Source organism: Salvelinus alpinus, chromosome 29, assembly GCF_045679555.1.
Source record: "Salvelinus alpinus chromosome 29, SLU_Salpinus.1, whole genome shotgun sequence".
Taxonomy (NCBI): Eukaryota; Metazoa; Chordata; class Actinopteri; order Salmoniformes; family Salmonidae; genus Salvelinus; species Salvelinus alpinus.
The window spans coordinates 9522582-9536795 of NC_092114.1; the positions used below are offsets into that span (position 1 = coordinate 9522582).

Genomic DNA, 14214 nt, shown 5'->3' on the forward strand with positions numbered 1-14214 from the left:
AAAGTAACCCCAAGTTATGGTATATAATGAGTTCCTTTACCCATGGGGAAAGTAACCCCAAGTTATGGTATATAATGAGTTCCTTTACCCATGGGGAAAGTAACCCCAAGTTATGGTATATAATGAGTTCCTTTACTCATGGGGAAAGTAACCCCAAGTTATGGTATATAATGAGTTCCTTTACCCATGGGGAAAGTAACCCCAAGTTATGGTATATAATGAGTTCCTTTACTCATGGGGAAAGTAACCCCAAGTTATGGTATATAATGAGTTCCTTTACCCATGGGGAAAGTAACCCCAAGTTATGGTATATAATGAGTTCCTTTACTCATGGGGAAAGTAACCCCAAGTTATGTTCCTCTATATGTATATAATGAGTTTCCTGTAACAATAGTTATATTATATTACTTCTGTTTTAGACATGTAAAGACTGATCATATTTTCTATTATCTAGAGACCTGTAGTTAACTCTGTAGCACAGTTAAACCTCACAGTTAGAGACCTGTAGTTAACTCTGTAGCACAGTTAAACCTCACAGTTAGAGACCTGTAGTTAACTCTGTAGCACAGTTAAACCTCACAGTTAGAGACCTGTAGTTAACTCTGTAGCACAGTTAATCCTCACAGTTAGAGACCTGTAGTTAACTCTGTAGCACAGTTAATCCTCACAGTTAGAGACCTGTAGTTAACTCTGTAGCACAGTTAATCCTCACAGTTAGAGACCTGTAGTTAACTACAGGTCTCTAACTATGAGGTTTAACTGTGCTACATTAACTATAGGTCTCAAACTATAGTGTTTAACTGTGCTACAGAGTTAAGGACCATAGAATACGTTTTCAGGTCGTGTCCCTACATTAATTATGATAATACTATTAATAACACTGGTAATAAATTAATCTCCCTACATTAATTATCAATAATAATATTAATAAAACATGTAATACAATAATGTCCCTACATTAATGATGATAATAATATTATTAACACTGGTAATAAAGCTGACTTCTGAAGTAGTAGTCTAACATCAATGCACCACAGTCCCCAGAGAAACGGAGCCGGAGAATCGGAGCCGGAGAAACGGAGCCGGAGAAACGGAGCCGGAGAAACGGAGCCGGAGAAACGGAGCCGGAGAAACGGAGCCGGAGAAACGGAGCCGGAGAAACGGAGCAGGAGAAAAGGATCAGGAGAAAAGGAGCCGGAGAAACGGAGCCGGAGAAACGGAGCCGGAGAAACGGAGCCGGAGAAACGGAGCCGGAGAAAAGGAGCCGGAGAAACGGAGCCGGAGAAACGGAGCAGGAGAAACGGAGCAGGAGAAACGGAGCCGGAGAAACGGAGCAGGAGAAACGGAGCCGGAGAAACGGAGCCGGAGAAACGGAGCCGGAGAAACGGAGCCGGAGAAACGGAGCCGGAGAAAAGGAGCCGGAGAAACGGAGCCGGAGAAACGGAGCAGGAGAAACGGAGCCGGAGAAACGGAGCAGGAGAAACGGAGCAGGAGAAACGGAGCAGGAGAAACGGAGCCGGAGAAACGGAGCCGGAGAAACGGAGCCGGAGAAACGGAGCCGGAGAAACGGAGCCGGAGAAACGGAGCCGGAGAAAAGGAGCCGGAGAAACGGAGCCGGAGAAACGGAGCAGGAGAAACGGAGCAGGAGAAACGGAGCCGGAGAAACGGAGCAGGAGAAACGGAGCAGGAGAAACGGAGCAGGAGAAACGGAGCCGGAGAAACGGAGCCGGAGAAACGGAGCCGGAGAAACGGAGCAGGAGAAACGGAGCAGGAGAAACGGAGCCGGAGAAACGGAGCAGGAGAAACGGAGCAGGAGAAACGGAGCAGGAGAAACGGAGCCGGAGAAACGGAGCCGGAGAAACGGAGCCGGAGAAACGGAGCAGGAGAAACGGAGCAGGAGAAAAGTTCCTCCATTAGAGAAAGACCAGAGGAGAAGTTGGGGGAAGGACAGGGAACAGCCCTTTAACCTACACTGCAATGTCTTTCCATCAGGGAAGCATTACAACACACACACACACACACACACACACACACACACACACACACACACACACACACACACACACACACACACACACACACACACACACACACACACACACACACACACACGATAGAGGATTGGTACAGTGATAGGTTACCCACAATAGAGGATTGGTACAGTGATAGGTTACCCACGATATAGGATTGGTACAGGGATAGGTTACCCACGATAGAGGACTGGTATAGTGATAGGTTTCCCACGATAGGGGGTTGGTACAGTGATAGGTTACCCACGATATAGGATTGGTACAGGGATAGGTTACCCACGATAGAGGATTGGTACAGTGATAGGTTACCCACGATAGAGGTTTGGTACAGTGATAGGTTACCCACGATAGAGGGTTGGTACAGTGATAGGTTACCCACGATAGAGGATTGGTACAGTGATAGGTTACCCACGATAGAGGGTTGGTACAGTGATAGGTTACCCACGATAGAGGGTTGGTACAGTGATAGGTTACCCACGATAGAGGGTTGGTACAGTGATAGGTTACCCACGATAGAGGATTGGTACAGTGACAGGTTACCCACGATAGGGGGTTGGTACAGTGATAGGTTACCCACGATAGAGGATTGGTACAGTGATAGGTTACCCACGATAGAGGATTGGTACAGTGACAGGTTACCCACGATATAGGATTGGTACAGGGATAGGTTACCCACGATAGAGGATTGGTGCAGTGAAAGGTTACTCCTGTGTCTAAAATCCCAGTCATCTATGAAAACCTCTTTGGGCTAGGGGCCAGTATTTTCACGTCCGGATGAAAAGCGTGCCCAAAGTAAACTGCCTGCTACTCAGGCCCAGAAGCTAGGATATGCATATTATTAATATATTTTGATAGAAAACACTCTGAAGTTTCTAAAACTGTTTGAATAATGTCTGTGAGTATAACAGAACTGATTTGCCAGGCAAAACCCAGAGCACAATCCATCCAGGGAAAAACATTTTTGAGCTCTATCTGTTTTCCACCATTTTTCTATGTCAATACGTTTTTAATAGATATATGCATGCAGTTCCTATGGCTTCCACTAGATGTCAACAGTCTTTAGAAATTGGTTGATGTTTTTCCTTTGAGAAATGAAGAAGTAGCCCTGTTATTTCCATGTGTCACTCCAGGTGCTCTCTAATGTTTTGGTGCGTACGACCTGGAACGTGCTTCACTTTGTTTTCATCCGGTATTGAGCACAGTATTTCCCGTCTTAAATTTGATCGATTATTTACGTTTTAGGATACATAAATTTGGATTAGGAACGTTGTTTGAAATGTTTGGACCAAGTTTACAGGTAACTTATTAGATACTTTGTAGGCATGTTGGGCGAGTTGGAATCAGTGTTTTTCCGAATCAAACGCACCAAATAATTGGACATTTTGGGGATATAAAGAAGAAATTTATCGAAGAAAAGGACCATTTGTGATGTTTCTGGGTCATATTGGAGTTCCAACAGAAGAAGATCTTCAAAGGTAAGGCATGAATTATATCTCTATTTCTGTCTTTTGTGTCGCACCTGCCTGGTTGAAATCTGATTTTCATGTGTTGGTATGCTGGGAGCTGTCCTCAGATAATCGCATGGTCTGCTTTTGCCGTAAAGCCTTTTTGAAATCTGACACTGCTGCTGGATTAACAAGAAATTCATCTTTAAATCGATGTATAACACTTGTATGCTTTATGAATTCTTATTTCTGTTTTTGAATTTGGCGTGCTGCAATTTCATTGGGTGTTGTCAAATCGATCCCGCTAAAGGGATTGGTGCGCGAAGGAGAAGAACTTCCATAAGAAGTTTTAAGTGGAGTAACAGTCTTATTAGAACCGGCTGAGCGGGAAGCACAAAGGTACAGAGAGGTGTGTGTGTGTGTGTGTGTGTGTGTGTGTGTGTGTGTGTGTGTGTGTGTGTGTGTGTGTGTGTGTGTGTGTGTGTGTGTGTGTGTGTGTGTGTGTGTGTGTGTGTGTGTGTGTGTTACCTTGATACACCAGGTGGAATCCTTTGGAGCTGGATTGGCCTTTGGAGGTGAATCGGATCAGAACCTGATTGGATGTTGCCAATGGCAGCGACTCTCCTGAGAAAGAGAATGAGACAGAGAGTGGAGTGAGAGAGTGAACGAGTGGAGAGAGTGAGCGAGTGGAGTGAGCGAGTGAATGAGTGGAGTGAGCGAGAGAGGGAGACAGATAAACCAACATAAAACACAGGAACAATGTTGAAGGTATCCACCTACGTGTAAGGGAAACAGGTAAGGTATTAAACTAGTGTACGAATCCTGAGATACAGTTGCAGCCAAAAACAAAGTCATGACATCATCAACCCCTGGAGGCAAGCTAGTAGAAGCTCCTAGTCCCACTGAAGAGACAGCTGAGCACAAGGTGTAGTAATGGACCTGAGTATAATTTCTACCTTTTCACTGTCACTCTGTCTTCCCTACATGACTAATTGCATTAGCTGGCAGTTTTCTGTCTGCAGTGAGTTTCTGTTTGTGTTTCAATTTGACAGATCTGTAAATCTGTAGAAAGGGTCACAGATACGTTGCACTCCATCAGGTCAGAGGTCATCAGTTCTCGTCTCTCCTACATTATCCTCCCCCCTGAATGTCTCCGTAGAAGCATATATACATTATCCTCCCCCCTGAATGTCTCCAGAGAATCATATATACATTATCCTCCCCCTGAATGTCTCCAGAGAATCATATATACATTATCCTCCCCCTGAATGTCTCCAGAGAATCATATATACATTATCCTCCCCCTGCATGTCTCCAGAGAATCATATATACATTATCCTCCCCCTGCATGTCTCCAGAGAATCATATATACATTATCCTCCCCCTGCATGTCTCCAGAGAATCATATATACATTATCCTCCCCCCTGCATGTCTCCAGAGAATCATATATACATTATCCTCCCCCTGAATGTCTCCAGAGAATCATATATACATTATCCTCCCCCTGCATGTCTCCAGAGAATCATATATACATTATCCTCCCCCCTGCATGTCTCCAGAGAATCATATATACATTATCCTCCCCCTGAATGTCTCCAGAGAATCATATATACATTATCCTCCCCCTGCATGTCTCCAGAGAATCATATATACATTATCCTCCCCCTGCATGTCTCCAGATAATCATATATACATTATCCTCCCCACTGCATGTCTCCAGAGAATCATATATACATTATCCCCCCCCTGCATGTCTCCAGATAAGCATATATACATTATCCTCCCCCTGCATGTCTCCAGATAAGCATATTTACATTATCCTCCCCCTGCATGTCTCCAGATAATCATATATACATTATCCTCCCCACTGCATGTCTCCAGAGAATCATATATACATTATCCTCCCCCCTGCATGTCTCCAGAGAATCATATATACATTATCCTCCCCCTGCATGTCTCCAGAGAAGCATATATACATTATCCTCCCCCCTGCATGTCTCCAGATAATCATATATACATTATCCTCCCCCCTGCATGTCTCCAGAGAATCATATATACATTATCCTCCCCCTGCATGTCTCCAGATAATCATATATACATTATCATCCCCCCTGCATGTCTCCAGATAATCATATATACATTATCCTCCCCCCTGCATGTCTCCAGAGAATCATATATACATTATCCTCCCCCCTGCATGTCTCCAGAGAATCATATATACATTATCCTCCCCCTGCATGTCTCCAGAGAATCATATATACATTATCCTCCCCCCTGCATGTCTCCAGAGAATCATATATACATTATCCTCCCCCCTGCATGTCTCCAGAGAATCATATATACATTATCCTCCCCCTGCATGTCTCCAGAGAATCATATATACATTATCCTCCCCCCTGCATGTCTCCAGAGAATCATATATACATTATCCTCCCCCCTGCAAGTCTCCAGAGAATCATATATACATTATCCTCCCCCCTGCATGTCTCCAGAGAATCATATATACATTATCCTCCCCCTGCATGTCTCCAGAGAAGCCTATATTTACTATGAGTAAATACACTGGATTATATTGGTGTGACCTGTCTCTCGGTATCTCTGTCTGTCTCTCAATTTTATTCAATTTCAATATAAGGGCTATATTGGGAAACGTGTGTTTACATTGTGAAATAGATCAAACAAAAGTGAAAAAAACTATCCAAAAAATGTTGAGTTCCAAAAGAATAAAGACATTTCAAATGTCATATTATGTGCAAATAGTTTAAGTACAAAAGGGAAAATATACATAAATATGGGTTGTATTTACAATGGTGTTTGTTCTTCACTGGTTGCCCTTTTCTTGAGGCAACAGGTCACAAATGTTGCTGCTGTGATGAAACACTGTGGTATTTCACCCAGTAGATATGGGAGTTTATCAAAATTGGGTTTGTTTTCTAATTCTTTGTGGATCTGTGTAATCTGAGGGAAATATGTGTCTCTAATATGGTCATACATTTGACAGGAGGTTAGGAAGTGCAGCTCAGTTTCCACCTAATTTTGTGGGCAGTGTGCACATAGCCTGTCTTCTCTTGAGAGCCATGTCTGCCTACGGTGGCCTTTCTTAATAGCAAGGCTATGCTCACTGAGTCTGTACATAGTCAAAGCTTTCCTTAAGTTTGGGTCAGTCACAGTGGTCAGGAATTTTGGCGCTGTGTACTCTCTATTTAGGGCCAAATAGCGTCCTAGTTTGCTCTGTTTTTTTGTTAATTATTTCCAATTGTTTCAAGTAATGATCTTTTTGTTTTGGTCTAATTGTATCCAGGACCAGCTTGCTTAGGGGACTCTTCTACAGGTTAATTCCTCTGTAGGTGATGGCTTTGTTATGGAAGGTTTGGGAATCACTTCCTTTTATGTGGTTGTAGAATTTAACGGCTCTTTTCTGGATTTTGATAATTAGCGGGAATTGGCCTAATTCTGCTCTGCATGCATTATTTGGTGTTCTACGTTGTACACGGAGGATATTTTTGCACAATTCTGCATGGTCCTGCATTCCCATTTTGTGAATTCTTGGTTGGTGAGCGGACCCCAGACCTCACAACCATAAAGGGAAATGGGTTCTATGACCGATTCAAGTACTTTTAGCCAGATCCTAATTGGTATGTCAAATTTTATGTTCTTTTTGATGGCATAGTGTCACGTTGTAAACGGATCGGAGACAGTCGAGGGAATACGTAATAGAGGGGTTTATTATACCACAATATGTCATAGATATACTAACCTAAACCTAGATATAAAATACATGTAAACAAACGAGAGAGAGAGAGAGAGAGAGAGAGAGAGAGAGAGAGAGAGAGAGAGAGAGAGAGAGAGAGACACAGAGAGAGAGACACAGAGAGAGAGACACAGAGAGACACAGAGAGAGAGAGAGAGACACAGAGAGACACAGAGAGAGAGACACAGAGAGAGAGACACAGAGAGAGACAGAGAGAGAGAGAGAGACACAGAGAGACACAGAGAGAGAGAGAGAGACACAGAGAGACACAGAGAGAGAGACACAGAGAGAGAGAGAGAGAGAGAGAGAGAGAGAGAGAGAGAGAGAGAGAGAGAGAGAGACACAGAGAGACACAGAGAGAGAGACACAGAGAGAGAGAGAGAGAGACACAGAGAGACACAGAGAGAGAGACACAGAGAGAGAGAGAGAGAGAGACACAGAGAGACACAGAGAGAGAGAGAGAGACACAGAGAGACACAGAGAGAGAGAGAGAGAGAGAGAGAGAGAGAGAGAGAGAGAGAGAGAGAGAGAGAGAGAGAGAGAGACACAGAGAGACACAGAGAGAGAGACACAGAGAGACACAGAGAGAGAGAGAGAGAGAGAGGTGTAGTTGTCCGGGCTGGAAGCCGTGATTTGATAGGTGAAGCTGTGTAATACACAGTGTTGGCAGTCACACGCAGCAGCCGGAGACGGCCCCCAACATGGCCGCCCTGCGATGTTGTCACCACGGTTACACTGATTCCGCTGCGGGGCCCTACAGCATGCTGGGTAGTATATTACAGGATGTGCTCAGCGCGCCGTCATGGCGACAGTGTTTAAGAATCGCTACGGTGACAGGTATTAACACAGACAGACTAGAGTAGGTGTGGAAATAGCAGGCAGGAGATCATCAGTGCCTGTGTCCCAAATTCCACTCTATTCCCTTCAGTATTTAGTGCACTACATTTGACCAATATGTAGTGCACTATTATAGGGGGGAAAAGGTTGCCATTTGGGATGCACAGTCTGGTATTGGTCCTAATACAGACTGGTGCCGGAGGGGACGTCTGCAGTTTGACTCCTGACCAGTTGTACATAATGTTTCCGTCGTTGTTTTTTGACCGACATAAGAACAGGGATTACTCATCTCGATCTGAACAAAGGATTTTGTTTCCTTTACTGACGCAAAGGATCTACTGATCTTCTTGGAGGCCAAATCCCGTAAGAAGAGGAGATGAGCCCAAAGTAAGAAGAGGATGATCCACCTCTACCGTTCTACTGGCAAATGTGCAATCACTGGAGAATAAACTGGATGAACTCTTTTTTGAGACTGTCCTACCAAAAGGACATTTAAAAAAATACTATCTTTAAAAAAAATATCTTATGTTTCACTGAGTCGTGCCTGAACGAGGACATGGGTTTTACATGGGTTTTATCTGGGTTTTACCTGGGTTTTCATCGGCAAGGCAGAACAGCAGCCTCCAGTGACCCGCTAACAAGGATTGTGCCACCGACTGTGGGCTCTTCTTCTCCGTGGCCAATGTAAGTAAGTCATTTAAACGTGTTAACCCTTGCAAGGCTGCCAGCCCAGACGGCATCCCCAGCCATGTTCTAAGAGCAGCTGACTGGAGGTTTTACAGACATATTCAGTTGTCCCCACTTGTTTCAAGATATACAGCATTTTTCCTGTACCCAAGAAACTGAACTAAATGATGCCCAGTAGAACTAACTTCTGTCATCATGTGCTACAAGTGTTTGAGAGGTTAGTTCAGGATTATATCACCTCTACCTTACCTGACACCCTAGACCCACTTACATTTGCTTACCACCCCAATAGACCCACAGACGATGCAATCGCCATTACTCTGCACACTGCCCTAACCCATCTGGACAAGAGGAATACCCATGTAAGAATGCTGTTCATTGACTATAGCTTAGGATCCAACACCATCGTACCTTTCAAGCTCATCATCAAGCCGGGGGCCCTGGGTCTGAACCCCGCCCTGTGCAACTGGGTCCTGTACTTGCAGACGGGTCGCCCCCAGGTGGTGAAGGTAGGAAACAACAGCTCCACTTTGCTGATCCTCAAACACTGGGGCCCCACAAGGGCTCAGACCCTCCTGTACTCCCTGTTCACCCATGACTGGGTGGCCATTCGCACACCTCCAACTCAATGAAACAACAGTAGTAGGCCTGATTACCAACAACGATGAGACGGCCTACAGCGAAGAGGTGAGGGCCCTGGGAGAAAGGTGCCAGGAAAATAACATCTCACTTAATGTCAACAAAACAAAGGAGATGATCGTGGACTTCAGGAAACAGCAGAGGGAGCACGGTCCTGTCCACATTGACGGGACCACAGTGGAGAAGGTAAAAAGCTTCAAGCACCTTGGCGTACACATCACTGACGATCTGAAATGGACAGTGTGGTGAAGAAGGTGCAACAGTGCCTCTTCAACCTCAGGAGGCTGACGGAATTTGGTTTGTCACCTAAAACCCTCACAAACTTTTACAGATGCACAATTGAGAGCATCCTGTCGGGCTATATCACTGCCTGGTACGGCAACTGCACGACCGCACAACCCTCTAGAGAGCCCTGCAGTTGCCGCCCAACACATCACCCGGGGCAACGCATCACCGGGGGCAAACTACCTGCCCTCCAGGTCACCGACAGCACCTGATGTCACAGGAAGGCCAAAAAGATCATCAAGGACAACAATCACCCAAGCCACTGCCTGTTCACCCCGCTATCATCCAGAAGGAGTTCCAGGTGCATCAGGTGCATCAAAGCTGGGACCGAGAGACTGAAAAAGAGCTTCTATCTCAGGGCCATCAGACTGTTAAATAGCCATCACGAGCCGGCTTCCAACCGGTTACGTAACCCTGCACCTTAGAGGCTGCTGTCCTATACACATAGACATGGAATCACTGGCCACTTTAATAATGTTTAAATAATGTTTACATACTGCTTTACTCATCTCACATGTATATACTGTATTCTATTTTACTCTATTTTAGTCAAAGCCACTCCCACATTGTTCAATTTTATTCAATCCATTATTTTACTTTTAGATGTGTGTGTATTGTTAGATATTACTGCACTGTTGGCGCTAGGAACACAAGCATTTCACTACACCCGCATTAACGTCTGCTAAACATGAGTATGCGACCAATACAATTGGATTTGATTTGATTTGATATGCTTGGTTAGAGAGAGGACTACGAAGCTGCCAAGACCACTTTATGTATCCCTCTCTGTCTGTTTATTGAGCTGTAAAAGTTACTATTCTGAAGCTGCTGCCACTGGACAGGAACCAGGGGTATTATTCTGTCTGTCAGGCCATGGAGCTGAGGCAATGAGAGATGGAAAATTGCACTATACGATTGCAGGATTTTTCTTGATCTCACTCTCTTCTCCCTTCCTCTAAATCCCTCTTCCTCTAAGTCCCTCTTCCTCTAAATCCCCCTTCCGCTTCCTCTAAATCCCTCTTCCTCTAAATCCCTCTTCCGCTTCCTCTAAATCCCTCTTCCTCTAAATCCCTCTTCCGCTTCCTCTAAATCCCTCTTCTCTATTCCCCTTCCTCTAAACCCCTCTTCCTCTTCCTCTAAATCCATCTTCCTCTTCCTCTAAATCCATCTTCCTCTTCCTCTAAATCCATCTTCCTCTTCCTCTAAATCCCTCTTCCTCTTCCTCTAAATCCCTCTGCTCTATTCCCCTTCCTCTAAATCCCTCTTCCTCTTCCTCTAAATCCCTATTCCTCTTCCTCTAAATCCCTCTTCCTCTTCCTCTAAATCCCTCTTCCTCTTCCTCTAAATCCCTCTTCCTCTTCCTCTAAATCCCTCTTCTCTATTCCCCTTCCTCTAAATCCCTCTTCCTCTTCCTCTAAATCCCTCTTCCTCTTCCTCTAAATCCCCCTTCCTCTAAATCCCTCTTCCTCTTCCTCTAAATCCCCCTTCCTCTAAATCCATCTTCCTCTAAATCCACCTTCCTCTTCCTCTAAATCCCTCTTCCTCTTCATCTAAATCCATCTTCCTCTTCCTCTAAATCTCTCTTCCTCTTCCTCTAAATCCATCGTCCTCTTCCTCTAAATCCCTCTTCCTCTTCCTCTAAATCCCTCTTCTCTATTCCTCTAAATCCCTCTTCTCTCTTCCTCTAAATCCCTCTTCCCCTTCCTCTAAATCCCTCTTCCTCTTCCTCTAAATCCCTCTTCCTCTTCCTCTAAATCCCTATTCTCGCTTCCTCTAAATCCCTCTTCCTCTTCCTCTAAATCCCTCTTCCTCTTCCTCTAAATCCCTCTTCCTCTTCCTCTAAATCCCTCTTCCTCTTCCACAAAATCTTCTCTTATTTATTCTTCTTTCAATTATTTGTTTTCTAACTTTCAGACAAATAATTTCCCACACGCACTTCCTCCCTCTCTCTCCATCCCTTTCTCTTTGTCCCTCTATCAGTCCCTGTCTCCATCCCTTTCTCTCTGTCCCTCTATCAGTCCCTGTCTCCATCCCTTTCTCTCTGTCCCTCTATCAGTCCCTGTCTCCATCCCTTTCTCTCTGTCCCTCTATCAGTCCCTGTCTCCATCCCTTTCTCTCTGTCCCTCTATCAGTCCCTGTCTCCATCCCTTTCTCTTTGTCCCTCTATCAGTCCCTGTCTCCATCCCTTTCTCTCTGTCCCTCTATCAGTCCCTGTCTCCATCCCTTTCTCTCTGTCCCTCTATCAGTCCCTGTCTCCATCCCTTTCTCTTTGTCCCTCTATCAGTCCCTGTCTCCATCCCTTTCTCTCCGTCCCCCTCTCTCCGTCCCCCTCTCTCCGTCCCCCTCTCTCCGTCCCTCTCTCTCCGTCTCTCTCTCTCCGTCCCTCTCTCTCCGTCCCTCTCTCTCCGTCCCCCTCTCTCCGTCCCCCTCTCTCCGTCCCTCTCTCTCCGTCCCTCTCTCTCCGTCCCTCTCTGTCCGTCCCTCTCTGTCCGTCCCTCTCTCTCCGTCCCTCTCTCTCCGTCCCTCTCTCTCCGTCCCTCTCTCTCTGTCCCTCTCTCTCCGTCCCTCTCTCTCCGTCCCTCTCTCTCCATCCCTCTCTCTCCGTCCCTCTCTCTCCGTCCCTCTCTCTCCGTCCCTCTCTCTATGTCCCTCTCTCCGTCCCTCTCTCTCTGTACCTCTCTCTCTGTACCTCTCTCTCCGTCCCTCTCTCTCCGTCCCTCTCTCTCCGTCCCTCTCTCTCCGTCCCTCTCTCTCTGTCCCTCTCTCTCCAACCCTCTCTCATCCCTCTCTCTCCGTCCCTCTCTCTCCAACCCTCTCTCATCCCTCTCTCCCTCCCTGTCACACTCTAATGATATGTGTAGCCCACTCCCTCTTCATCTCTACTCGTTGATTCACAACCGCCTCTCACTGCTCCTCTGGATCTGTTGGTCTGTTGTTCTCCAATACAAGTGGCTTTAAAACGGCTACATTGTGCTGTGCCCCACTCTTTCACTCAGATATTTATACGTGTTTATTATACAAGTATATTATGATAGCTCAGTGTGTCCTTAGATTTGATGTGTCAGTTGACGCCCTCACACACACAGCTGGTTGGTGTGCCCTCAAACACACAGCTGGTTGGTACGTCCTCACACACACAGCTGGTTGGTACGTCCTCACACACAGCTGGTTGGTACGTCCTCACACACAGCTGGTTGGTACGTCCTCACACACAGCTGGTTGGTACGTCCTCACACACAGCTGGTTGGTACGTCCTCACACACAGCTGGTTGGTACGTCCTCACACACAGCTGGTTGGTACGTCCTCACACACAGCTGGTTGGAACATCCTCACACACAGCTGGTTGGTACGTCCTCACACACAGCTGGTTGGTACGTCCTCACACACAGCTGGTTGGTACGTCCTCACACACACAGCTGGTTGGTACGTCCACACACACAGCTGGTTGGTACGTCCTCACACACAGCTGGTTGGTACGTCCTCAAACACACAGCTGGTTGGTACGCCCTCAAACACAGCTGTTTGGTACGTCCACACACAGCTGGTTGGTACGTCCACACACACAGCTGGTTGGTACGTCCTCACACACAGCTGGTTGGTACGTCCACACACACAGCTGGTTTGTACGTCCACACACACAGCTGCTTGCTACGTCCTCACACACAGCTGGTTGGTACGTCCTCACACACAGCTGCTTGGTACGTCCTCACACACAGCTGGTTGGTACATCCTCACACACAGCTGGTTGGTACGTCCTCACACACAGCTGGTTTTTACGTCCACACACACAGCTGCTTGCTACGTCCTCACACACAGCTGGTTGGTACGTCCTCACACACAGCTGCTTGGTACGTCCTCACACACAGCTGGTTGGTACATCCTCACACACAGCTGGTTGGTACGTCCTCACACACAGCTGCTTGGTACGTCCTCACACACAGCTGCTTGGTACATCCTCACACACAGCTGGTTGGTACGTCCTCACACACAGCTGCTTGGTACGCCCTCAAACACACAGCTGTTTGGTACGTCCTCACACACAGCTGGCACCAATATGTAAAGTCTGACTGTAGTCTATCAATAGGCTACCAGTTGACATAGAAATAAAGAAACTAGAATGCCCACCCTAGTCACACACTGGCTTAGAGAATAAAATAGAAAATAAAATTGAGAATAAAAACCTCTCCATGGCAAGGAGAGAACACAATAACTATTTAACTGATAAACTTCCTGGAATCTATATATACACACAATACTCTGAACAAATGAACAAATGAACAAATGTTTTTTAGGCCCAAAAAACTGTTGATTGAATGAAACAACATCCAACATGAATAACGTTGTTTCACTGTGTTTAATAACAGACTCACAATCAGCTCCACAGCTGTTTCCTGCTGAAGGGAAACTAGTGGTATGGTAGACTACAGTAACTAGTGGTATGGTAGACTACAGTAACTAGTGATATGGTAGACTACAGTAACTAGTGGTATGGTAGACTACAGTAACTAGTGGTATGGTAGACTACAGTAACTAGTGGT

The 14214-nt window shown here is 45.9% G+C and overlaps 1 protein-coding gene across 1 annotated transcript in view; it reads right to left on the reverse strand.

Moving 5' to 3' along the window:
• csmd2 (CUB and Sushi multiple domains 2) overlaps nt 1-14214 on the reverse strand; it is an 899615-nt gene that overhangs the window by 287565 nt on the left and 597836 nt on the right. The window contains exon 29 of the mRNA XM_071373664.1: nt 4004-4099. Coding sequence (XP_071229765.1) covers nt 4004-4099 — 96 coding nt within the window. The remainder of the gene's footprint in view (nt 1-4003; nt 4100-14214) is intronic.